General features: G+C 51.0%; 1 protein-coding gene across 9 annotated transcripts in view; it reads right to left on the bottom strand.

Moving 5' to 3' along the window:
• The window catches only part of FRMD4A (FERM domain containing 4A), a 622,361-nt gene that overhangs the window by 20,191 nt on the left and 575,157 nt on the right, over window positions 1-27,013 (bottom strand). For all 9 annotated transcript variants that reach the window (XM_047739601.1, XM_047739605.1, XM_047739603.1 and 6 more), the window contains exons 15-21: window positions 15,805-15,938; window positions 12,026-12,148; window positions 8,820-9,048; window positions 6,428-6,484; window positions 3,674-3,911; window positions 2,704-2,871; window positions 189-1,051 (exon numbers count right to left, since the gene is read on the bottom strand). In XM_047739601.1, coding sequence (XP_047595557.1) covers window positions 189-1,051; window positions 2,704-2,871; window positions 3,674-3,911; window positions 6,428-6,484; window positions 8,820-9,048; window positions 12,026-12,148; window positions 15,805-15,938 — 1,812 coding nt within the window. The remainder of the gene's footprint in view (window positions 1-188; window positions 1,052-2,703; window positions 2,872-3,673; window positions 3,912-6,427; window positions 6,485-8,819; window positions 9,049-12,025; window positions 12,149-15,804; window positions 15,939-27,013) is intronic.

Here is a 27,013-nt window from a genome sequence, read left to right as displayed (position 1 = left end):
CGCGGGCGTGAAGGAGGGGGGCTCCCCCGGAAGGCCTCCAGTCTCAACTGTCTGACGCCAAGGTTTCTAGAACTCACGATACTCTGAGCAAACCAGAAGGCCCCGGAAACAAGCCGCTGACTCCACCCACCCCCACCCCGCGTGAGGACGCATGTGCCAGCCCCCCCCCCCCCGCCCCGCCACCTCACCTGACGTGGCCTTGCACATCTGGGGCATCCTGGTGACCCTGCTGTGCGCCACGAAGGTGCTCTGGGAGGAGGTGCTGTACTGGGAGCCGCTGTCCGAGGACGTGGAGCTGGTGTGCGACAGGCGGCTGTGCTCCTTGTGTGAGGCCGTGGAGCGCTGGTACCACTGGCGCAGCTCGTCCGACACGGCGGCGCGGCCCGCGCCCTTGTCGTGGGCACCCTCGCGGCCCAGCGACGGAGTCCGCAGGATCTGCGAGCGCGACGGCGTCAGGCGGCCCGCATCGCCCTCGTCGCCGCCGCGCCAGCTCTCCCTGAACAGGCCGCCCGCCGTGTACGAGTTGGAGGTCTTGAACTGCGCCTTGACGCTGTAGTGGCCCTCCTGGTCGCTCTCCAGGCTGCGCACCACCACGGGCGTGGCGCTGCCCTCGATGTACAGCGGGTACTCCTTGATGCGGTACTGCGAGCTCGGCTGGCTCTGGCTGTGCAGGTAGACGCCGTGCGCGCCGCCGCCGCGCGCCGCCAGGTTGGGCATGCTGCCCGAGTTCGCCGCGCCCAGCGCGCCCGCCGCCCGCTGTCGCTGCCGCTGCCGCGCGCGCGCCTTGGACGGCGAGTCCTCGGCCAGCGTGGAGTAGTTGGCGTTCATCTGCGCCGGGTAGTAGTGCTCCGAGCTCGAGTGGCTGGTGCAGGAGGAGCAGTCGTCCATGGGGTCGGAGCCGTTGCTGCTACGAGTCCGTGGGGTGTAGAAGTCGGGGCTCCCCGTGTCGTTCTCCGAGCCCAGGAGCTTGCCCTGGGACTCCAAGCTGGAGCTCCGGTGCCTAAAGTGCAGGGCGAGGCTGTGCAGCCGCGTGGGGCTGAGGTCCACTGACCTGCGGGGAGATGGCGCCTGGGTGGGTGGGTGGGGGCCCGAGGGAGGGGGACGGAGAGCGGGGAGCGGGCTCTGCCATCCTCGGACCTGGGAAAGGGCAGAACGCCCAGCCCAGAGCTGCCATCTAGCAGACAGGGGAGAAGCAGGGCCACCCTGGGAGTCAGGGCTCTCCCTGCCCTCGACAGGTGAAAGCAGGGGCCGGAGGAGACAGCAGATCCCTGGAGGCCAGCCCCCCCTCGCCTGCGATGCCTGAGTCCCCAGGGGGCCTGGGACAGGAGCCAGCACCCACGGAAGGGTGTCCTTTGAAAAAATACGCCAGTAGCCTGGCCTGTTTGTTTTCTTTTCTTTTTTTCTTTTTTAAATTGTGGAAAGGGCTTCTATAGATACAAAGAGAACCAAGAGAATCCCTATTCTAGTATTATGTTCAATCATCTGAAACGCCCACTTTTTGTAGATCAAACAAGAGTCCCACAGCAGGCTCTTCACAGGCTTCAAGCAAATACTAGTATGAAACCAACAGAAATGGATTTCCGTTCCCCTGAAACGACGACGGAAGGCTGCGGGCACATGAGCACTTCGGAATGCCTGGTGCCAACACTTACCCTGCCACTACCTTGTCTATAGTGCCCGCTCTTCTTTTGTGCCCACACTCCAAGCACCCACCTCTGTTGCAGGGGTGGCCAATGCTAGGACACGTGTGAGACTCAGGGTGGCCCCACTGGCCAGGGAGAGGGGAGTTCCTGCTCTGTCACTCAGGGTAGAACCTGAAGTCCCTGGCAAGGGGCCCTCCGGACTCGGTCCTCAGTTTCCTCTCTGGTCCCACCCTCTCCATCACCTGCTCTGGGCAAACTGGCCTCCTGGGAATGTGCCAAGAGCAGGCCTGCCTCTGGGGCTTTGACCAGTCCCCGAGATGGCCTCAGAACTTGCTACCCCATCCATTCAGGTCTCTGCTCAAATGTCACCTTATTAAAGAGAACTTGCCTGTCCCTGATGCTTTCACTTAACAGAGACTCTCTTTCCATTGCGCAGACTCCTTCCCTGTTCCCTTTTCTTCTTTGTGCTTATCACCACTTGACATATATTTTTCTTTCTTGTGACTCCCCAGTGCTAAAATGTCACTCCAGTGAGAGCTGGAGTGTGGTCTGTTTTGTCACTGCTCTAACCCCTATGGGGGTACCTGGTACATAAAGGCACCTGGTAAATATTTGTTGCATGAAAGGATGAAGGAGACAATCTTGCCTGGACAGCTCAATCTTATCCTGTATAAATCCATCCTTTGCGCCACAGTCCTGGGCAGTCAGGCTTTGATAAAATGGAACGATGGCTTTGGTTCTACCCCACATTTGGGGTAGATATTGCTCAAACAAATTTTAAACAAATATTAAAAAAAAAGAGAGAAAAGCTCCATGCCCACTGGCTCTAAAAGCCTGGGGTTCTCCAGGCTACTCCTGGTGCCACTGAATGTAACTGGGATAAGAACAGGTCTCGTAGCTAACATGGGCTGGCCGCCTGCTCGGATCTTCATCCTGCCTCGCTTTACAGGAACCTCCCTCACTGGTTCAGGCCTCCCCAGTTCACCATTCTTTGGGCCAGTTTGGGGCCAGGGAGACCTGCTCTAGGGAGGGAAGTGGCCCTGAAGCCTGATACACTCACCTCGTGGAATGAACATAGTGGGGACTCCGGACCCGGAGGTCCGGCGTGGATGGCATGCTGGACTGCGAGTTCCAGTGGGGGAGGCTGCGGATGGGGCTGTTCTGCAGGGAGCTGCTGCCCCCGCCGGCTTCGGCACAGCTCCCTGTGCTGGGAAAGCGCTTGTGGCTGCTGCAAACCAGAGGACACCAGGCCGGTCACTGCCAAGACACAACTGGCCCTCTTCCCAGGGGGCCACCTAGCTGCGGACATCAGCTCTGGTGTCGGGAAAGCTGGCCCAGGACCGCCCCAGCTCTCGCTTGGATTCTGATTGTGGTACTCAGCCATCACCCCAGAAGTGGGTGGGGGTCCCCATCCCTGATCCCCATGGTGGTGTGAGACAAACACCCTCATCAGCCTTGTTCTGTGTCGTCCCTGCCCTCAACCAAGTTTCTGTTTTCCAGCCGACAAATATTTACCTGTCTGGACAGCCACTGGGAGCTTTAAAGGGCGTAATTAAAGGAAATGAGAAAAACAGAGAAATGGACCAAAAATGCCTTCCAATAACCCCTCTCTGCAATCTCAGCTGAGTAATGAGCTGATAACATACAGCTAAGACCACAGCTGTCCGGTTCCAGAATCCTGTTGGACGATGGTGCTGGATTCTGAGCCACTTTGGGATTCCTACGAGTGGCATCTCACTTGCCATGCCGAGTAGTACCGCCCCAGACTTCCTCGTTACCTCCCGCGTCATCACACAACCTTCTAGCCCTGTGCCAACACGCCAGCTGTGAGCCCAGACGCCCCCCCTTTCCTTGTGGGGACGGAGCTGCACCTCAACAGGGTCAGCAGCAGAGGGCGCTGTGAGCACAGCACAGGGCGTCCCGGGAGGGAGGCCATGGCCCCGAGGGGATTCTGTGACTGGTGGATGCTGGTTAGGACAGCCTTTGCTTTTTTTTTTTTTTTTTTCTGTGGCCTCCCGGACCCTGCTCACCTGGAATGGCCGTGGGAGGAGCGTTTCTTGACCTTCTCGTAAGGCTCATCCAAAGAGGACTCGCTCCACATTTTGGGTTTTATGGGGGACTTGTCATAGTCGTTGCGGTGATAGTGCATCTGCCGGAGTCCCTCCAGGGACTGGGGAGGGGGGGGCCTGTTGTGTGACGGTGGCCGAGGAGGGAGTCCCTTGTGAGGAGACTGTAAGGGGGACAGTGTGCTGGTGACCTGAGAGTCTTCTGCGCAGAGATGGAGAGAGACGAACTGAGCAAGGGTCCCTCCCGCCAACCCTGACAGACCCGCCACCCCCGCCCACATCCTCCCCTGCCCCGCAGACAGGGTGCGCTCGGTGAGAGCACCCCACGGCTTCCCCACTTGCCAAGACCAGTCCAAACAAAACAAACCAAACCGACACTTCAAGCAGCACTGGGCGGGGAGAGGAGCTTGACTTCTTGTGTTACCGACAGACCGAGTGAGGCCCAAATTCCATTAAGACCCACCGCGAATGATGGCTTCATCATGAACAGCAGAATGGGGTCCTGATTATATCGTCAAGTTGTTTCTCGGCAGACCCTAAGCATCTCTTTTGCTCTGGAGAAGTTTTAGCTCTGTGAGGTTCTCTTTTGTTCACTTCTACAACCTCAGTGCCCAGAGTGACGGCACCCATCAATAAATACTTGATGTGTATTTTGTGTATTCTGACGGCTCAGTAAATACTTGTTAGAAGAAAAGGTATGTATGTTGAATGTCATGATCTGTTGTTGGTGGCTCTGGGTTTCCTCTCTGCTTTCCTCAGATCGCTATGGTCCTTTAATGTGTGCCTGGAGATTTTCCTCTCAGACCTGCCTTAGGTTCTTCTGGAAGGAGACAGGCTACAGATACTAACCAAACGGAAGACTATTCCCTGCCCTCAGGAGAGTCATGATCTATCGCACCCGATGTGCTGAGGGGAAGGTCAGCAGTGGATGGGCAGAGAGGAGGAAGGGAAGAGCCCTGGGCCACATCCAGCTGGGACGGTGGCTGGTGAGGAGGAGGAGGGAGAGAGTGGGGAGCTCCTTTCAGGGGCGAGGGCAGCTGACCTGCTGTGCCCCCCGAGATGACCCGGGTGCCCCAGCTGACAGGGGACCTTGATTCCAACTGAGGAATGGGAATTTGCAACTTCGCAAGCATGGATGTGTCAGAAAGAAAATCATGTTTGAGAGCCGGTCAGCTAGCAGGGTTCAAAGCAGGCAAGGCTGGGAGAGGGATGAGGCAGGGGTTGAGGGAGAGGGAGATATCCAGAGTGGAGAATGGTGGGGGTGTGAGGGAGCAGCAGTGAGCAGAGGGAGGAAGGAAGAATTCAGGGTTCATTGTGATGGCAGAGGGGCGAGTGTGAAGGAAAAAATACACAGAAGCAAACCTCAGAAACTCCAACCACCTTTCACTTGGCTCCATCCATCTCCCACCAGTGTTCTTAATCATAGCCTAATTTTCCATCCCTGATCTGGGACTCTATTATGTACCCTCTCCTCAAATCAGTAAAGGCAAGAGCCCCTAGAAGGGGCAAGCCTGCAGTGGGAGTGGGGGTCCAGGTGAGGCAGTAATGCCCCTCAGGGGGCCTGGGGTTCTGGAGACTAATCGCCCATGGGGCATCCACATTAGCTGACAACAACAGGCAGGTCCCCCAACTCTTCTCTTACCACGGAATCTCACTAAATGGTCCGTGCTCCCTCCTTTGGAGAGACTGCAGCCCAGAGGCCAGAACCAGGGCTGGATCTTCCACATGCAAAACGCTTCTCCCTGCTCCCCTGCAACCTGGCCTCGTCCCCGCCCGTGTAATGACGCTGACAATAAAAATACTATGACCTGATCACTAACAGCAAGGCCAAGACCACCAGGAAAATAACCTGCCAGCCTCTCCCCCATCAGTAGCACTATTACCAGCCTCGCAGTGATCACCACGACTCTGCATTGGGCAGATCGTTATATATTTTCTGTGTGAACAGCTTCTTAGCACTGCCCACAGGAGGTTTCCCTAAAGGGCAAAACAAATTAAGTGCCACTTAATATATTTTCATATCATTTAAGTCCTGGCCAAGTGTTGGTTTAAACCCACAGGAACACTCTCAAAGATGGTCCTGGGCCTGGAATTCTTTCTTCCCCCACATGTGGTGGAGGTGGGCTAGCGGGCTGGGGGATCAGTTCTGTTTTTCTAAGAATTTCCCAAGAAAATATCCTGATAACCGCTGGGCTTTCAGAGGTCAAAGGAAAAGAGCAAGACAGTTTCAAAGCCTGGCCAGCAATCTAAAGAGACATCTTCCCTTCCAACTTCACTATCTCTCAGGACGATGTGGAGGGCTGGTTTTCTTCCTGCCAACCCCGGGCTTTTCTAGTAGGTTTCCATCTTTGACTTGTGATCCAGCCAAAGTTCATGTCGTTCCTCCAAAAATGATGAAAAATCAAAAGGCAGCTGCACACAGTGTTTAGTTACAAATGTGGTGTTGGCAACCACAACCCAGAACACTGTTCACGGTCTGTCTCCTTATCCACTACCTCTGGGCCACAGAAGATACTCCAGTTCCAACGGACATGAGTGGACGTTGCACTCACCTGCTCCCAACCACACGCGTGAGCGCCGGGGATGAGGGACTCACGGAGCACCCGCCTGCCACCCAGGCCTGCCTCTTCCCTTTCCACCTAGCTGCGCCCGGAGACACACAGCTTAATGCCTGTTTAATCTGGGCCCGAGTTCTGAAGCAGGAAACGGACAACCTACCGTCCTCTAGCACAAGGGCGTCTGAGAGGGAACTGTCTTCACTGGCAATATTTCCATCTGCGAAGACAAAAGGCAAAAGTCTCTGAGTTTCACACATTCCCCCAGACAGAGCCCTGTCTGTAAAAATCATGAGTTTAGGACCATCATGTCCTCTTTCTGATCAGAAGGATCACCTGAAACACAATAAAAGTGCTGGCTGGCATTTCTTTGGACAGTCCCTGGGGTGGGTCATTCCCCACTCCTGACGCTACACTGTGCCCCAGTGTCTCTGTCTGTCTGTCTGCGCTCTTGCTTCCCTGGGACTGGCAGTGCTGAGTAGCTTAATATCCAGGATAAAGGCCGCCTGGCCTGGTTAAGCTGCGTCACTGTCCCAGCCCAATCTCAGGGCGTGTTCCAACTGGACCAAAGAAAGAGAACTGCTCTTTATTCTACACACGCCAAACCAGGGTGAGGAACTTGGCTTTGCTCTTATGGCCATAAATGTCTTCTCCATAAACCTCTAAAGTCATTAGTAGTGAAAACAAGCTGCTAAATACAGCTTCTCTCTCTCTAAGGCTTATTTTTATGGATACTAGTTAACCATGAAGACGCGCCCAAGAGGGAGCCAAATAATCCTTCCTCTCTAACATCTGGGGAAACTGAGGGCCACCTAGGGAGGAGCGGTTTATCTGCAGTCGCTCTGCTCTCTTGGAAAAAGGAGCCAGAAGTCTCAGTTCTGAAAGTTCCACATTTAGTGTTTTAGCTCTTGAAATAAAACACCAGGCTAAGGAACTACAGAGAACTACAATTATTCCTCTAATTCGAGCGCAGGAGAAACCGTATTTAAAGGATGCAGCAAAATAAAGAAGATATATTCTTGAACAGTTAAGAAAAAAAAAAAAAGGCTGCAAACCTGGGTGGGACCCTGTGCTGGGGGGACAGACACAGATCTGAACACAGACTCTGGTGGCAGGGCTCACAGAACAGACTTCGCCAGGCAGGCTGGGGAAGTTGGTTCTTCCGTGGCCGGCCAAGGACAGGCTCCCCCACCCCAAACTCAGCTCTGGTGACCATGCTGGGTGTTCCCACAGAGCTGCGACTCCCTGAAGGCCTTTGAGGGCCACAATGAGGCTGGCTGGCTGCTGCTGTGTTCAGAAGTGGGTGACAAAGGGACAAAGTCTTGGCCACGGACAATGGGGCAGGATGGGGAAAGACAGTTACTCCAAATTTCCTAGAGGGAAAGGATTTTTTTATGGCCTCTCTCTGGTTCTCTTCAACTAGGAAGTCACTTTATTGGTGTTACTTGGTGGACTGTGAGCAACTAGGGGACACAGAAGCTTGACTTTGGTGTCTTGGGAGTTTCCAGTACAGTGTGGCTTCCCTAGTAAGCCCACGTTTTAAGGTTGCACAATTATATTTCATGAATTAGATATTATTATTACATATATATGCACATATATACAATTGTGGTAAAACATACATAACATAAAATTTACCATTTTAACCGCTGTGAGCCGCACAGTTCAGGGGCATTAAGCGTATCTGCATTCTTGTGAAACCAGCACCGCCATCGTCTCCCGAACTTTTTCATTTTTCCAAACAAAACTCATACCCATCAAATTCTAACTCCCCGCTCCTCCTCCCCCAACCCCTGGAACCTCTGTTCTACTTTTGGTCTTCCTAGAGCCAAAGTTTTTTCAATGTGTCAACTACGAAAGAACACTTGACATGTACTGTACGGAGTCCGCTAGACATGGAAAAAGAGGACTGTAGCCGCTGGGGGACTTGGTGGTGTTGGTGGATTCAGGGCTATTTCCTGCTAGTGTTTACCAGATAGAATCACCCAGATTCCTAACCCCTGCTGACCTGAGTTCGGGGGGCTAGAAAGTCAGAGAGGAGCAGCCACAGCCTCCCCGGCTTTGGCTCTAGGACAGGGGCCCTTGGAGCAGCTCTGTCTGAGGACAGAGGCTCAGTGGGGGTGCCGGCTAGCCGCGTGCCCCAGCCATCCAGATGTGGGCAGGGAGTTAGGGTCCCTGAGGAGGTCAGAGCCTGGGCAACTCCAGGGAGGCCGAACTGGCTCGGTGAGCTCAGCCTGGCTCCTGGTGAGGGCTGGGGAGAGTGTGCGGCCCAGAGCTGCGGGCTCTTCCACGGGGCACTAAGGAGTGATCAGGACACTCCGACCGTGTAATCCCCCTCCTCTGTGGACCCGACCTCCCTCTGTTGCTCTCATTTGGTATCAGGCCTTGGCGAGCTTCGCTTTACGGATTTATAAAAAAAACAAAAACAAACAAAAAAAAAAAGCTAAGGCCCAGGGTGGTTACATGGCTCGCTCAGATCCCACAGGGAGCCAGCTCTGGCCCTGCTCCCGGGGCTGGGTCCCGACGCCCCAGTGGGGAGCGGGCTTAGCACGGACCTGCGATGATCAGGGAAGCCCTCTGCGTGGGCTTCTTCCCGGACTTGATGCGGTTCTCATTGATGGCATTTTCAATCTCCTGCAGCTTCTTCAGTGCATTCAGATAAGAGGTTTTCCTTTGTTTCTTCAGTTTTTTGCTGACATTGGGGTCACTGGCAAGGCGGCGGGCAGCCTCCGTAATCTGGGATTGAATGGCAAACTCTCGTTCCAGGCGTTCCAGCTCGGCTTCCTGTGGGAGGGAGAGGAGGCTGCTGACACTTCGCGGGACACGAAGGGCTCAGGGAGCAGCTGAGGGAGGCACTGTCCTCCCGGGCCCTGCCCCAAGGCCAGCACGCCCTACTCTTAGTCTCCCTAAGAGGACCCAGCCCCAACCTTGCTGACCCTGCAGTGGCCCTTCCCTAAAATCTCCAGCAGCCAGGCCCTGGGCACTCCCACTTTCGGGACCCTTGGCCCCTGTTACGTTCAGGAGACGAGTGCTGGTCACTACGTGGGCAGCACCAGCAAGAAGCAGAGCTTTCCCGCAGCAGGCGGAGGCAGGGGCTCACTCGGCTTCATCTCCCTGGTCTCCACAGCAAGGGTCACGAAGACCAGACCCTCGGGGAAATCAGAGCCTGTCTGGGTGGCGTCTCCCGGCCACCTTGGACGGGGAGGCACCACTGCTTCCAGAGCAGGCTTCCATGGGTTTGCCAGCAGGGGGGTCACATGGGCCCTCTGTCTCTCATATTTTGAGCCCCTTATGGTGGGATGTACCCCACTCCGCAGATCTCTTTTGGAAGCCCATTCTCCAAGCTCCAGTGGTCCTCACACCGGCCGGATGGCAGCAGTGCTGGGCTGCGAGGCACGACGGGAGGGCAGAGGAACCCGGCCCCCACTCCTGGGACTGAATGCCCCAGGGCATTCTCTGATTTCCCCTCCGTCATCTCCCTGCGGCTGCCACCCATGACTTTGACCAGAAGAACCAAATGAGTGAATATATCTTCAAACAGTTTCGGCCCCAGGAGAAATGAGGCTGTGGCTGCCAGGACTGGGCGGATGGACGGGGACGGCCTGCAGGTGGCCAGCCTCTCTGCAAACATCTGACTGGAACGGACCCACGCACCAACCCACTGCGAGGGACCCATCCCCGTGTTCGTGGGGATGGACAGACCTTCCTGGTTAACGCCGCATAACAAAGCCTTGCCTCCCAGCGGCCCGTGCCAGCCCCGGAGCTGGCATGGAGCACAACACACTTAGCGGGATTCCCTTCTGTTTGAGCACCTTGAGCCTGAGGGAGTGGGGACTTGGGAGGGAGGGGAAGCACGGGGATGACACAGAACTGCTTCCGAGACGATAAACTCCTTCCAGGTCCTTCCAGTGCTGGCTGCACTGGCTCTCTGGAGAGAGAGGAACGTGGGGATGGATTCCTGCCCGGAGTTTTGAAACAAACAAGTCACCAAGGACAAAGGCTGGTCTGTGAGGCTTCACTGCTAGAAGTAGCTGTCCCTGGGCGGTGAGGAGAGCTCTGGCCCTGGGGCCCAAGCTGGCGTGGGAGCCCAGGATGCGTTCGCACTCCCGGAGCGGACACGCACACGGCCACCGGCCCCGGGTGTCCAGACGGCTGACTGCAGTGTGGACGGGGAAGTCAAGTGCGTTCCCAGGAGAAACAGAGGCAGCAACAGAGCTGAGGGTGGGGAGCCCTTCCTTCCTAGAGGAGCTCTGCACGGGCTCCTGCCGGCTCGGAGGTACTTCCTGTCACTAATTCCAGACCAATACATGCAGGGACAGGTAAGGATGACAGGCGCACACGGACTTCTCGGGGAAGGAAAGGCCTCGCTTACTGGCTGCTGGTGGGAAGGCATTCGGGGCTGTGGGCCCTTGCTAAGGTGGGGTCCGCTCTTCAAAGTTTAGTCCAGCTGTGTGTCCAGCATAAGAGTGGAAGTTGCCCAGGCAATCCCGGTGACAGCTGGATTTTAGAAGTACTTGACCTGATGGTCTTCTAAATCCCACCCACGCTCCCCCCCCTGCTCTGCCCACCCGCAGCCCCTGCTTCGGCTGTCTCCTCCCCGCCTGCAGCAGCTCATGGTTACCGAGCATAAAGCAGGTGTCAAGTAGCAAGCTAAGCGTTTCCCACACACCAGCGCCTATAATCCTAGCAACCACTCCAAGACATAAGGATTATGAAGCTCCTCTTCCAGAAGAGGAAAACTGCTGAGCATCAGATGTGCCCGAAGCCTCTGGTGAGTCCACCCGTGCCCTGAGGCCCTGGGACCAGATCTCAGACTGGTTCCCTGGTGGTGGCTGCAGGGCACCTGCGTCCCCCCTGAATCTGCCGTCACACTCACCCGCTGTGGCTGTGACTCAAGAGTGCCAGCTTCTCTCAGTCCCTTTCGTAAGAATATCTGGTTCAACGTGGCCACGGTATTCCCTTCCCTTCCCCCTTGGCTCTGATTCCTATTCTTGTGAGTCCTCTGTTCAACACCATTTTAATTCATAGCTTCACTCAGAATAAATCCACGAGGACAGCTCCTGGACGTGACCTTGAGGCCTAAAGGTTTGCATGGCCTCGACACTCTCGGTCTGAGGCCGGAGAGCTTGTTAACCAGAGGGAGACCCAAGTCCCCGTACCTCCTGGAATCTGGACTCTCCAGCCCCAGCCCCCAGCAACTTTTAGTGTCGGAGGTGATAAATGAGCAACGCTTCAGTGGCTCCTCCAAATGCGGACAAATGACATCAGGACAGCTCAGCATCTAGCTCGTCCGCTGGCAGCGGCGCTAGCAGCAAGGCCCTACGGTCCCTCCCCAGTCAACAGCAGCCCTGCGCCTACAGGCAAGACCTTCTTTTCTCCCTTGGTTGTCTCCTTCCACAGGAGGCTGGGCTCTGAGTAACAAAGAGCTGGAAGGCCGTTAAAAAGACAGGTACACCTGAGAGTCTGGGATGTTCTCCCAAGCTTCACTTCACCGCTTACAACAGGCCTATCACGCTGGACAAACAACTTCCCCAGAAAGCGAAATGCCTACTCATGCAAGCGAACGAATCGGACCAAGGGGAGCCCCACGCTGACTGAGCAGCGAACTTAAAAGGGGGAATGGAAGATTCTGGGGAGGAAGGGGAAATGGCCTTTGGTATTGGGTAGAAGGAAGACCCTGTTACAGAAAACATGGATGCCCCAATATTTGGGGGAAATATGGCTAAAGTGAGAGAATCCAGCAACATCAAGAAAAACACACCTCTCCTTTGGGCAGGATTTTCTGTTCATCCAGCTTGAAGGCTGTCCCGATTCTTCTTCGAACGATGGGTGGTTCCTCCCCTGGGTCCAAGGGATATTCAACGGGCAGCTTGCCTGTCAGCTCCTGCATATGAGCAACAGCATGAGAACAGGAATCAGAAGACGGCACGGGCTCGGTTCCTAGGAGGCACGCATGCACACGCACAGGCTTCAAAGCCTAGATTCAGTGCGTAGGCTTGAAATCGTCACCTTTAGCAATACATCTAAGGGCTCCTGAAATGCAATTTCATTTCTCTCTCTTAAGATTTTATTTATTTATGTGAGAGAGAGGGAGAAATATTACATGCAAGCATGCCTGAGTAGGGGGAGGGGCAGAAGGAGAGGGAGAAGCAGACTCTTTGCTGAGCAGGGAGCCTGATGCGGGGCTCTATCCTAGGACCCTGAGGTCAGGACCCAAGCCAAAGGCAGATGTTTACCTGACTGAGCCACCCAGGCACCCCTCTTTTCTCTAAAAAATTATGAGAGCAGCCCTCTCTTTATAAAACAGATGTGCTTCAAAAAGTTTTTCCCAAAGTAAATGTCTTTTGGGTAAATAAAAGCGCCATCGGCATTCATCATAAAACCCGAATCTCATCCATTTGTTAATTTACCAAGTGTCCCCCGTGCCTGCTATGTGCCAGGTGGGACCATACAGCCAGGAGGGGCCAGAGGCCACACGACAGCTCTGGTCCGTCCAGGTTCTGTGTCCTTCCACTGCATCAAATAGTCCCTCACAAATATCTAAGTTCAGAATGTCCTTGAAATGAGTGTTCTTAGGAGGAGCGGTATCTAAACAGCGAAGCCAAGAAAGGTGCATATTACATAAACTAGAAACTGAACATAAATAATAATTACTCAACTCAGGCTAGGTGCTCAAGGCGCAGGCTGAGCTTAAAAAACAGTACATGTATACAAATAAGAGTTTCACTAGAAACTGAAAATATAATCCATTTCGGTGACAAAGTCATTAAAAAAGACCTGTTGTGCATTTCCAGCTCTTAGAAATCTATGTGACTACAATGACAGTGAACTTCGCTGATGGACCACCACAGTGACTGTGACCCTGGCAGACGCCGAGGTCTGTGCAGCGATTCCAGATTAGAACGAGGCTCCCTATTAGAGGTTATGTCTGGGAATAAAGATCAATTTGTAACCCACGTGGTAGAGTGAGGCCTCCAGTGCACGGGGTCACTTCCAGGGGCCAGAGGCATGTGGGAGAGCCACCGTGCGCCTCCACTGGCAAGGCCCAGCCCCGGGTTTCCAGTCCCTGGTCAAGGCCTACAGGGCTGCTCAGACACAGAGGAGCTCCCGGTCCATCTGCACAGAGAGCCTTTGTGCCAGGCAGCCCAGTACGAGTGTGTAATGTGTGAGCAAGCCCCAAACACAGGACTCGAGGTGTTCACCCGCCTTCTGATAGAAGGAGGGATCTCGCCTTTCCCCACCACTGTGTGTGCACATGGAGTGCTTGTGTGCACACTGGGATGGGTGCATGCACTATGTGTGTGTGCACTAGGCTGTGTATGCGTATGCATGTGTGTGCGTGCATGTGTGCGCTGGGAGTGAGACTAGGTTGTATATCTGTGCGCTGGGATGGGTGTTTAGTAGGGTGTGTGTGTGCACTGAGTTGTGTGTAAGTGTAATAGGGAGTGTGCACATACATATGTATATGTGTCTATACACTGGGAAGTGTGTGTATATGTGTGCAGTATGCGTGTGTGTGTGTGTGAGAGAGAGAGAGAGAGCGAGCAAGCAACTGGCATGCACAAACACAGCCACTGCTCACTCTCCTGGGCCTCTAGCCTGGGTTCAGGCCACCAGGAAATGAACTCTTGGGCTTTTTACTCCCCAGTGTAAGCATTTCTGAACATAATGGCCAACTGTTGAGTATGAAAGGCTCTGCAATTTTCTTCCCTGTTTTTGTAAAAAAATGTGGTTCAAATGTCCCCAGAGTAGTTATGTGTCTATTCTGCAACATTTTTATATACTCCCCTAGAAGCCTGTCTATAAATAACATAACACACTGTGGATTTTATATGGTTAGAGCTTTTCCTTTCTACTTTGAAACTTACAAAAAGGAGGGGAATATTAACACGATCATTGACTTAATAACTAATGTGTCTGTAGTTCTGAAACAGACTACTTTAAGAATGCAAGGCTACGGATTTTCCAGCACCCACTAGAAGGTACTGGGTTCTCCATATTTAATCTGCCTTCACAGATAACCAGAGCCACGGGGGGAGGAGCTTGCTTTGGCGCTTGCAAGGGGCTCGGCCTGCTCCCCCACTTCCCTCTGGGGGAGTCAGCAGACCGTCTGAGCCACCACCAAGCAATCGGCCCCCAGGGCCCCTGTCCCCAGAGAGGCAACTCCTTCCACTCAAGTTCTGTTTTCTGGTGTCAACGCTCTAAGAAGTGAGAGCTTTGTTTTCCTTATTTTGCTTTTATTTAGAGAGAGACAGGGAGGCCTTTGTAACGCATGCTAACCCTGCCTTGACACGTTTCTCCAGTTTTCTGATGCGGATTCCCTGCTGGGTTTAGGGATGTTTCCTTTATTAAAAACAAAACAAATCTTTTGCAAATTATTAAACGCAGAGACCCAAGCTCTCCTTTTTTCACTGCTTTCAGGAGATTCTCTATGAAAAGGTTACTAATATTGAGAGAGTCTCAACACATATCCCTGGACAGGCAGGCTGCTTTCCGGAGCTCTGTGGGGGATTTGTGCTGGTGCGGGGGCTGCTGAAATCAGCCCAGAGCCTAATTAAGTCAAGTTGAAATGTAATACGATCCCATTCTATAGCCCCTTGTTTCATGCTTCCTGGGACAAGGATTTGGGGGCAGAGGAAATTATTCTCTTCAACTGAGCTCAGGAACCTCTTTTGCTTCCTATTCTGAGCTGCTGACCACCAGAGCTCTGTGTGACGTCACGCAGAGCACAGCCGTTCTCCCGAGGGCTCCCACCCACAGCATCTGTGTGCGACCCCGTGCTCATGCGTGTGTGCACAACCCCCCGGCATGTGTGTTGCATGACCAAATCAACTTTTCAAACATGCTAACAGTCATGAACAGGAGAACGTGGAAGCAGATATTCCAGCAAATAAACAGTGGCGGGCCACAGCGTCTAAACCCCCTGGCAACACAAGACCAATGTGTACGCGGACTTGAGGAAGGCTTGCTTTGCATAAAATTAAAAACATCACTAGGCTGAGACCTCATTTTAAAAAAGGGAAGCACCAGATCATGAGTTTGAAAGGGGATTTTATACCAAGCGAAATCTTCGTTTCCTTGTTGATCCCCACTGAGGCTTTTCCATAGGATTTCCCAAGACCAGTGTGAATTATCCTCAAGAGAAACAAAAGCACCATGACAATAAACTCGGGCACAAATTTTAGGAAGCTGGTGGCAAGCCAATATGTCCAAGGAGGTAATACCACAGGAAGTGACGTTTTATAAACTATGTTGCACATAGGACGGACCTCCATTATTACTTGTCATTTGGTCTCCAGTGGAGTCCCAATGAGGGTTTGAGCAGAGCAGCTCTACCTGCTATTGTCGCATTTCACTAAGGTCCACTCTTCCTGTTCATAACAGGGCGTGTTGTAGGGGTTGGGATTCCCACATTTGTGCTGCAGAAGTAGTCCTGCCCTCCGCTGATGCTCGCTGTACAATCCCCGCCTTTGCTTTTCATAAATACGTGAAGACAGAGGAACACACACACACACACACACACACGGAATGTGAACTTACAGCTTCTCGAAGACAGAGTTTCTTCAGTTCCTCCAGCCGCTGGCGGAGTGTTTCCTCCAGCGCTTCCTGCCTGGATTTCAAGGCGGCCAGCATGTCCTTCTTGGCCGACTGAGAGCTATCAGATTCCTGAGAACCTGTTAATAAACAGTGGGGTTACTAGAGCAGCAGAGAGGGGACCCACATCTGGACTATGGAGCATGTCACTGAAGCCCATGCCGTGGAGGTGGGACCTACCCAGGAGTCAGGGAAACGGGTCACAAAGCGGGTGCTGGGGAGTCCCAGGGCCAAGGAGCAAATTCTTGGCACTTAGTGGAATTTATAGTTCCTCAGAGGACTGGCAGGAAAACTGACATGCCTGGAAAAGAAGTTTCTCTTTCTTGATAATCTGAAGATACGTGGCATACCTGTTTGATTTTCACTAGCATATCTTAATAGGCTTTATGCAGTGAAGGGGAAAGTTAAAATTCAGGCCAGTAATTTTAATACATAGTTTTAATTTTCTTTTTTTTTTCCATTTAAGAATGCTTATTTTTGGCTTAGTTCAAAGATGATGCATGCTTGTCATTAGAATTTTGAAAATGGAGACCTGTATAGAAATAGTCTATAAATAAGCCCTCCAGAGATAACCACTTCTGTGTATTCTTTTGATCTTTTTTATCATAGTGTACATATTTTAAAAATAAAATTTGATTTTCATTATATGTATTTTTAACTTAATACTGTGTCATGAGCAAATTCCCTCCTGATGAAAGTTATACATATTCTACCACTCAGGGTGGAAATATCTGCATGATGATTTGAGCAGCAGACTGCTAGATATGAAATCTTGGGGGAAGGCAAACTGTGAACGAAACACAAAAGGAAATATGCAAGAATGCCAACTGGAGGAATTTAGGTTGGATCAAAAGAACACTTTCAGGGCTGCAGTGTTTGGCTCCTGAAGCGGGTTTCCAGCAATGAAGCTGTTAAACATGTTTACCCTGATGGGTTCTGACAAGGCCCACTGATGCCCTGGGAAGGAGAAACTGATTACATTGCTTCTCATGCCCATGAATGTGGACAGATGTTCCTGGGTGTGTATTCAAGGGGCTCAGATGATGATGCCATTTACAATAGCATCAAACAACACCAAATACCTAGGGATAAATCTAGAGAAAGATGTGTAAGATCTCTATAGTGAAAACTGTAATATTCTGCCAAGAAACATTAAAACCCTAAAAAATAGAAAGGTATACCATAGTCATGGATTGGAGGCCTGATGCTGTAGAGGTATCCATTTTCCAGGAATTAAACAAGAGAACTGTTGCAATCCCAGAAAAAATTCCAGTGGGATTTTTTTTGGGGGGGTGGGTGGGGAGGCAGGTAGGAACTGTATTTCTGAAGGAAATCTGGGACAAGTCAGTGATCAGATGACAGACTTGAGAGCAATGCAGTCACAACTGCCAGACACTCAAGTGTTCTGTCTCTTCCAATGGTAAATAAAGCATCCTAGAATCCTCAGACTAGAAAGGTCTTTATGACTTTGCATCAGAAACCTCTGCTATACTCAAATCATCCCCCTAAATACACTATTCTTCTTAGTCCTTGAACAGTCTCTTACCATGGGACTAGGTTCCTAGAACCCTAATACTCAATATGTCTCAACAGCTATGTCTATTTTGACTTCAACTTGGGCTTTTCACTTTTTCTCCCCCAGCCCACCTTAGCTGGAAATAGAGAATATCACTGCAGGAACATATCATCTTCATGCCTCCACAGTAGCTAATAAATATTACCTTGAACAAACATATAAATGTCATCATTCATATACTTGGATGCTATGATTAAGCTGTAGCTTATCTTGGTAAAGAAATCTAGGACCCAGGAGTACCTATAAGTTATAGAACCAGCCTTCCAAACTTTCATTAATTTTTGTAGCTCTTCCCCAGAATTTGCCAAGCTCAGTTGCAGGACTCCAACTTTAACAGCAAACCCGAACAAAAGCATGAATCTTACTAAGGCTCTCCTGACCTGTGGTTGTCAGACATGAAGGCAACACATCACGGGACAATACTGCAAGCTCCCCTCCTGATATGGCTCAGATTTCCTGCCTCTGGAAGTCAATTACCCTGTGCTTATCAGTCCTCAACTATCTCTAGTTTACACCCATCCAAGATCCCATAGCTCAATCACAATGTGTCTTAACCTGGTTCTCTGAGCCATACTCACCAATCAAAATGGCAGACACAGAAACCCTTAATGGGGTTCTCTCCATTCCACCATCTAAAGCATTAATAAGGATGTAACATAATGTGGGGAAGAAGTCAGACTTCAGGTTTCAAAAATAGGCCTGGAGAAAACTGGACCTAAGGATATTAAAGAAGTTCTAGCTCAAGTGAAAAACTCATTGCTCTAATCTAAATACAGAACTAGTGATCTAGAGGACAAACTGACAGAGAAAAAGGATCAGGAGGAGGCCTGAAACAAACAGTTTAGAAGCCATGAAAACAGAATTAGGGAAATAAATCATGCCATGAAACATTCCAGTATCAGAATTATTGGGATCCCTGAGGAGGCGGAGAAAGAGAGAAGACTGGAAGATATAGTTGAACAAATTCTGGATGAAAATTTTCCCAATCTGGGGAATGGAACCAGTGTTTGTGTCCAAGAGGCAGAAAGACTACCACCCAAGATCAACAAATCTAGAAAGACCTCGAGACACTTGATTGTGAGTCTGAAGAATCATAATTTTAGACAAGAGCTTCTGAGGGCAGCAAGGGGGAAGAGAACACTTACATACAGAGGAAGGTCCATCAGAATAACGTCAGACCTGTCCACAGAAACCTGGCAAGCCAGAAAGGGCTTGCAAGACATATTCAGGGCACTAAATGAGAACATGCAGCCAAGAATACTTTATCCAGCAAGGCTGACATTCAAAATGGGTAGAGAGATAAAGAGCTTCCAAGACCAGCAAGGTTTAAAAGAGTATGTGACCATCAAGCTGGAACTACAAGAAATATTAAGGGGGGGTTCTATAAAAGAAGAAAGAACCCAAGAATGTCATAGAACAGAAATTTACAGACACAATCTATAGAAACAAGGACTTCACAGGCAACATGATGTCAGTAAAAACATATCTTTCAATAATTACTCTCGACATGAACGGCCTAAACACTGCCATAAGACGGCAGGGTTGCAGATTGGATAAAATGACAGGACCCATCCACATGTTGTCTACAAAAGACCCATTTGGAACCTAAGGATACATCCAGACTGAAAGTGAAGAGATGGAGAACCAACAGGCCTCAAAAGAAAGCTGGGGCAGCGATTCTCATATCAGATAAATTAGATTTTAAACTAAAGACTGTAGTCAGAGATCATGAAAAACTCATTGCTTTCCCTTTCACCCCTGCCTAACCTCTCAACAGGAAATGATGATCTATTAGGTCTAAGGGTTCACTGTGCTCAAAATGGCAGACATCACAAGAACATTCAACTTTGGGAGGCAAAGCACAACATTTTTGGATAATCTGGTCTCTGAGCTTTGGTGTTGAATTACATGGCTCATTAGTGCTACTTAAATTATTATTATTTATAATAATTAGACTAAATACCAAACCCACATAAGACAGGGAGGATGGCTCAAGAGGCCCCTTCTGTACCTGAAACTATGAATACTGGCAGGCTCCAGCTCATACCTTTATTCTGGAAACTGCATCATGAGGAATGCAGTGCTGGGTACCAAGTTAAATTTTTACAAAGTAACTGAGCTGGCCTAGCCATGCAGATTTTTTTTTAGTGGTAACCGGATGGTGAGCAGAGGTCAAACAGACCTGGTTTTGATGCACTCTATGCTGCTCACTAGTTGTGTAACCTTGGGTACATGACCTGCCCTCCTTAACCCGTCATAAAGTCTAAAGGAGATAATGCACATACGACACTTAACACAGTGGCTTAAACAGGTCAGTCCTCAAAATCCAGGGTACATTCAATGGGAGTGAAACACACACACAAGCAGAACTGGAAAGAAAAACCACTGATGCTACCTCCTCCTCGTTGCTCAAGAAGAGACCTCACTGTGCAACTCTGCATACAAAAGCAGTATTTTCAAACTGTTTCTTGGATGCCTGAGTTTGCGGTTAGGTTTTTGGAGCTGCTGTGCCTGAGGTTGGGAACAGGATCACGGAGATTCAGGGGTTCAGGGGCCCCCTACTCCATGCTCCTCAAGCTAGGACAGCTCTGCATTCACCGAGTCTCGCATTTGAAACACTGCATTTGAAAAGAGGTTCCCAGTGCCTTTGTTTCTTGAAAGGAAATCCAGGGCACTGGGGGAAGGGTTCTGAGCCTGGGTGGCTGTTCCATGCAACCAGGCAAACATGGTGACCAGGAGAAGAGATGACTGAGTGCGATGCCAGAGCAGCTTCCTACTGCCTCCAACGGGGGCCCTCGGGCATCCCTGGACCATCATGGCATACACGTACAAGGGAGGCCAGCAAGAGGGCCAGGAGTCGGGAGGCACCGATTCACTGCTATTCTCAAGTGACCCAGAAGGACTCCAGGAAGAAACTCAATCAGAGAAGGGCCTCAGGTCAGCAGGAGTCTTACAAACTAAAGATGTGTGAACAAGAAATGATTCCGGATGGAGAGATCATTTCCCATCAGCACCTGGACTTGGTGAAAGGTACAGAGGTTCTCCACTGCTCTGGTTTACCCATTTCTGGTTATTTGAACACATGCATGCCTTGGCACACACAAGACCACGCTGAGGTTCTAAGTTTCACCTCTTGGAAATCAAAAAAGATGTCAGTCTGCTACCTCTGAGAGGAATGGTGATGGGCAGGGAAGGGATCTGGGTTTCCATCATATATCTGCTATTGATTGGTATAAGACCTCGGGTCACTCAACTCTTGGACCCATGATGTCCCCATCCGGAAAATGGCCAATTAACCAACCTCCAAGATGCTCCCAAACTTGGAGATTGTATTGCTTAATAAGCAGCTTACTTAGGTAGCGCCCGCCTCCAGCGATCCTTGCTGCCAGTGTTACAGCTGTTACATAACAGTGTCAACTTCTCTCTTCTTCACCATTCTGGCTTCCAGAAAAGACAAGCACCCTGCCAACTCTGGCCCTATCCCCAGTTACTGGGAGAGTTTGCCTCGAACTGGAGGGAATGTCTAATTATTGACCAGGGCTGAAAGGATTTACCCCCCATCTCAGCAACGGACCACATGGGTGTCAGTTTGGATGCTAAAAGAGGCTCATCTGAGCCGTTTTTGGGATTAATGAAGCAGGAAGATGGATGGAACTTCTCTTCCGCAGTCAGAGGACGACGACTGCAAAATTTATAGGTCGGCAGAACAGTAGTCAAATGCTACTTGGAAAGGACACTTTCCACATGTGACAGATTCGTGCAGAAGCCAAAGAGAAAACAGAGGCGCTGTGAGCACTTTTGAAAGATAGAATTGTTGCTCCAAGTTTTAAAGTGATACCACATTTACGGAAGGAGGGAAGTGAATATTCTTTGGAAAACACACAGGCCCAGAGCCTCCCGAGGCAGGAGTGGTTTCGAGTGAGCACGTCTGGGCTTGTGTCCCAGCTCTGCGACATGCAGCGGCAGGGACTGGCAACAGGGTACCACGTCTCTCAGCCTCTGAGTCCTCCCCCTACAGTACAAGAATGAACACAGGCCTTCTTCAGAAGCTGGGGGAGATAAGGCCGAAAGACGCCTGAAGAAAGTCAGAGCCTCATAAATGCTATGTGGGCATCTGTAGTTTTTGTATTCAAGGGTACACCTGGCCTTTATGGGGAGTTGGCACCCCAATTCCAGGGAACCCCATAAAATAAAAAGACACATTAGTGGGCAGGGAAGATGCGTGGCGAGCCAATGGAGGGTGCGCACCATGGCCACCCTGTGCCCTCAGGACGGTCGGGAGGAAATGGAGAGGAAGTGGATTTTCCCAGACTCCTGGCAGGAGCTGCCCGAATCACAGTTCAGTTTATCCTCACAAAAACATTAGCACCGTTTTCACAGAAGAGGTCCCTGGGACACGAGGAAGCAGAGCTGGGATTCCAGTTGGGTGGCTCTGTTTGGCACCCCAAATGGAAAGGGCACAGGAGCTGGAACTTTCTGTCTTGGTCATGGCTGGGTTGCCCCAGTAAAAAACGATGCAGTGTGCAATCGTATCTGCCTTTCACACCCAGACTCCTTCCACATCCTGCATGGGATACAGTGCAGGCTGAAGGAGGGAGGAGAAGGAGTGGAGGGGTTCTTCAGATGAGCCAGTGAAGACCGAGTGTCTGTGAGCACGGTGGGGTGGAAGGGATGGGTGACCAGATGTGGGCCGCCCTCAGAGAGCCGGGGGCAGGGGCGTGTGCAAAGCTGCCTACCAGGAAGAGGTGGGAGACAAGCAACACCACCTGGATGAGGGAGGGAACTGCATACAGGAGGGAACCCTCATCTGGGGCCAGCAGGTAATTCACCTGGAGAGCTGAAGGTCCCCTCCAGTCTGAGCAGCTGAGACACTCCACCACCGCCCCCCACCCGCTGCACTGCCAGGAAGCCGCATGTCAGATCTGTGCTCTAGAAATCTCCCCAGTTAGTGCTCAGGAACCACCTGTTTGCAGGACACCAGGTGGAAAAGACCATCTTTAGGTTTTGGCGATTTTATTATCATGTTTCAATCTGAATCTAAAGGATTTTCTAGAAATAGGTCACTAATAATTTAACGATTAATTTAGGTGGGGGGAACACGAAAACAAACCTGACCTCCAAGAAGACAATTCCTATCCATCCATCCAGAGTCAGAGAGTTCTTGCCTATTGTGCTCAACGGTCAGACAGAGTCGCTTTCGGTGTGTACCTGGACATCTTTGGAGAGAACTACTGACCCTGTGGGGCCAACTCTGCAGAGGGCACTGGTGGAGATGTGGTGAAAATCTGCTTGGCTACCTCTGGAGGAAAAGCCTCCACCACTTTCTTATTTCCCAGCTGGGGAACTCCAGACTTCAGCCCGTGGGCAGCCGGTGGCCGGGGGCAGGATGTGGGGGGAGGGCGGGGGGACAGCAGCTCCCCTCCAGCCGGCAAACACATGGAAGGATATCCTCATTCAGCTGTGATGGAGAATTTGCTCCAAGCTTTGCAAAGACCCTCGGCCTCTCAGCACCGGATATGAACACGCATCCTATGAAGAGAATGTTGTCAGGAACTGTGGCTCATCTGTTTGGATGCAGATGGAAATCTGGTGACTAGCCCGCTGATCTCAGAAGACAGAAGGGGTGCTTTCCTCTTTGAAAAGAGGGGAAATTTGAAACAAATAGTACCCTAAAGAAGAAAGAAATCCGTTGTCCTGAAAGTCAGGGAAGGAAATGACAATCTGTTTCAGCCTTTGGGGACGTGGGGGGTGGGCAGAAAAAAAAGGAGGAGGAGGAGGATATTCCCAGCAGATCCATAAAAGCTGTAAGGAAAAGTTTCGGCAGACACCTCAGGAATAAATACGAGGGAAAGGTTTGAACTCTCCCTCATGATGAAGAGATACTCATTTCCCTTACAAATCCTCAACGATGAGTTCCTTCCATAAAAAATGTCCTACGAGACCCTGGGAAATAATGTCACACTGCAGATTTTAAGGAAAATGTTGTCATCTCTGGACTGGAAATGGCCTCCGAGAACTAAATGTGATTTTAATATGTAAAACGTGTGCTTGGACAACTCGCCATTCAGGCTCAGGAATTATAAAAATAAAGTGGTTCACTTCCAAGAGCAGCGACGTGAAGGCTCTGTGGAAAAGCAGAAGCTCTGACGGCAGCCGAGGGTCTCCGGCCGAGGTCTACCGGGTGGCTGCTTCATTGCTCGGGGCCCGTGTGCCAACGGGTGATGAGGACAAACAGAACTGGGGGAGGGTCAGGTCTGAACAGTTAATTATAAAAATTAGCAGCAGCATCTAGTAAAACCACGAAGTGCGATCTCTAGCTGAACCTACTGCTCACAAGTGAGTCGAACGATTTCCCTTTCCTGTACTGTGGAAGGAGGGGGCCTATCTTTGCAGTTCCCAGACTCTACTGGTTCCCGCGCAGCATCGGGAGGGCTGGCCTAAATGGGAACAGAGAGGTGCCTAGAAGAGGCCATAGTGATACTTATTTTTCCAATGTTTAGAATCTCATTACTGAGCGGCGTTCACTCAGGTCATCCACGGTTCCTCTGTTCTGGTTCTCTTTCCCAGGCAGAGCGATTCCTTGAGCACCAGCACCCAAGGGCAGAAATAGAGCACTTTAAATGATTTAATTAGGCCTCCCCTCCCTCATCTGAGATCAGAAAGGGACAACTGTTCTTCCTTTTTGTCAGTCTCGACTCTGGCCCATCCTACACCAGCAAGCCCAGAAAAATCCATCCCACAGAGAAGGAGCTCTCTCAGCCGTCCTCGGTCATGCAGTCCAGCAGGAACACGGCCTGGCAGAGCCCCAGGCGTCTGGCAGGGTCTGCGGGGCTGTGCCCGCCTGCAGAGCGCTGAGGTTCTGAGCAAAATCAAAGCCCCTGGAATCCTGCTCATCCCCAGACCCAAAAGCAGAGGCGGCAGGGAGCTGGTAACAGAGACTTTTAAGGGGCTGGTGAGAGACACACTGGAGAGGAAAGACTGAGGGGAGGCAAGACGGGAAGTGGACAGAAAACCCCGAACAAACCAAAAGACAATGAGACCCCTACCAGCGCCAGGCAGCATGCTCTGAGAAGAGAACAGCCGTGACCTTGAGGCTGGCTGATGCGATCAGATCAAATCTCGGTGGGGAGCGAGGTCATATGTTGGCATGTTCATTGTTGTATCAGTTATTAATAAACTTCCTAACAATGGAAGGAAGTGCCAGCCCCAGAGAAGGGGAATGTGTGAAAGGGTGAGTAATGGTTGCAGACAGACCCCAGGTGGTGTGAGGGCCCCAGCTTGGCATGCGGTGCCCCCAGGATGGAAAGCATCGGCCTGGGGCATGAACACACACCGCAGGGTTTGGGGGGGGTGTTTTAGACCAAAGATCCCTCCCTCACCACATTCTCTGCAATCCTGCTGATCACAATGATGACTCAATCGTCATCTCGTTAATCACACAGCCTCACTCCTATTTATAGACACAACACAGCCCTTTGTTTTGGAGCAAATGGGTGGCTGAGGCCAGCAGCAGTCCCATGGTTTCATCTCTTGACGAGAGGACACACAGTACCTTTTATTTTGTGGTTTGGGAGGCTCCCGCGACAAGCCACAGGGGCCTCAAAACACTTCCAAGTCAGTTTCCACCACTTTCTTTAAATAGTTCGAGAGCAAAACCCTGTTTGGCTCAGCCCCCCACATGCCTGAGGGCCTCAGCTCTGTTCCCCAATGGTGTAGCCTCCAAACAAGGCCCACTCCTCCGCCACCTCCCACTGTCACTTGGTGCGGGAGGCCGGGCACAGACCGCTACAGGCACAAGCACAGGGGCTCTTCAGGTTTCTGTTTTGTGGCTACATTTTTTTCTCTTCTCCCATCTATTTTGTTTTGTTTTGTCTTTGAGATTTCAAGAAATGGGGGAAGGGAAGAGAGGTGTAAACCTTTTGAAGTCCCACAGAAAAAGATTTCGGATTTTTTTTTTTTAACTCAGAGAACACGGGCACTGGCTGGTTTGAGTCCACAGCTGTCCTCTCGGCCTCTGAACCTCCGCAGATTTGCTACCTGAGTGCAGAGGAGCCAAGGCCACAAAGGGGGAGGAACGGTGCTGGCTGTCCCAGGCCACAGTGGAGAGAGGGCCCCCACATCCTGGCCCTGCAGCAGTTGGTCCATCCGCAGGCTCGGGGGCACCCTCTAGGCAGAGTCAAGCTTGAAGAGGGCAGGGCATGTGGCTCTGCGGCCTGCCTTGGCGCCAGCGCTACCTCAATGTCCCTTCTTCCAGGGACTCTGGGAAGACCACACCATCTCTCAGCTGATGTGTTCTGGGGACAAGGGTCCTCACATCCTTTCCAAGCCTGGCTGCCAGGCCCCTCCACAGACGGATTTGGGATGAGGGTTCTATAACCTTCTCGTGGTCTGTATCACATTCAGTGTTGGATCAGGCAGATTCCTTTTGGTCCAACACAGGCCTTGTGTCTTGGGCTCAGACAGCTCACTGCCTCTAAGGGTGTCTACTAGGACAGGGGCCTACAGACCTAACACGGCAGGGCCCTATGCATCACCGTCGAAGAATTTAGGGGGCCGGGCCCTAAGCCCCCATAAATCATTTCAACTATGTGGGACCCTTTCTTTTTGAAAACTAGCCTCTGGCTCAGGGCATTAGTGAGTGTGGACTCCCAACTTCTTGCATACATAGCAATGACCCTGCTCTGTTTCTCTAGCAACTCATACCTCAGATGCCAAGTACAAGATACCTGTAATTTTAAAGGTATTTACATGTCTTTAGTTAAATATGAAAATCACCCTCAAAGTTACTAAGGGCCTAGAAATATTTTATCTCTGTTAACATCAATAAACAGTGTGAAGCACTCTGAAGAGAGGGACTCTCACTTTTTAAAATGTTGTGTGTAGTACCCAGCAAAGCTTGGGGAGCTAGAAAATGTTTTCACCCCACAGCGATACCGCATTGTTGTTACACGGCCCAGTCACACCACAATCCGGGTATAGACTGGGGCAAAAAAGTGGATAGAAGACAGCAAGGATGCGCGCTATTTGCAACAGGAGCCTGATCTGATAAGGATTTTCTTTTTTCTTTTTTAAAGTAGGCTCCATGCCCAAAGCAGAGTCTAAGGCAGGGCTCAAACTCATGACCCTGAGATCAGGACCTGAGCAGTGTCCAGGAGTCAGATGCTCAACGGGCTGAGCCATCCAGGTGCCCCTGAAAAAGGGATTTTAAAATGAAAATTCATTTCTCAAAATATTTTCAAGGAATATTTACTAGACACCTTTCTTTTTTTTTCTTTCCTTCTCTTTCTTTCTTAGCATAAGGCAGTAGGTGAAGGAAAAAGACTAACTGACCTTATAGGATACCGAATTAGATGCATCGTGTTTTCTTTTTTTTAAAAAATATATATATTTTTAATTTATTTGACAGAGAGATCACAAGTAGGCAGAGAGGCAGGCAGAGGGGGCGGGAAGCAGGATTCTTGCTGAGCAGAGAGCCCGATGTGGGGCTCGATCCCAGGACCCTGAGATCATAACCCTGGCCGAAGGCAGAGGCTTAACCTACTGAGCCACCCAGGTGCCCCTGCATCGTGTTTTCTAAAT

The sequence above is a fragment of the Lutra lutra genome, chromosome 8, assembly GCF_902655055.1.
Source record: "Lutra lutra chromosome 8, mLutLut1.2, whole genome shotgun sequence".
NCBI lineage: Eukaryota > Metazoa > Chordata > Mammalia > Carnivora > Mustelidae > Lutra > Lutra lutra.
Note: the sequence above shows the minus strand (reverse complement) of the source record. Positions and strands in the feature narration are given on the sequence as shown.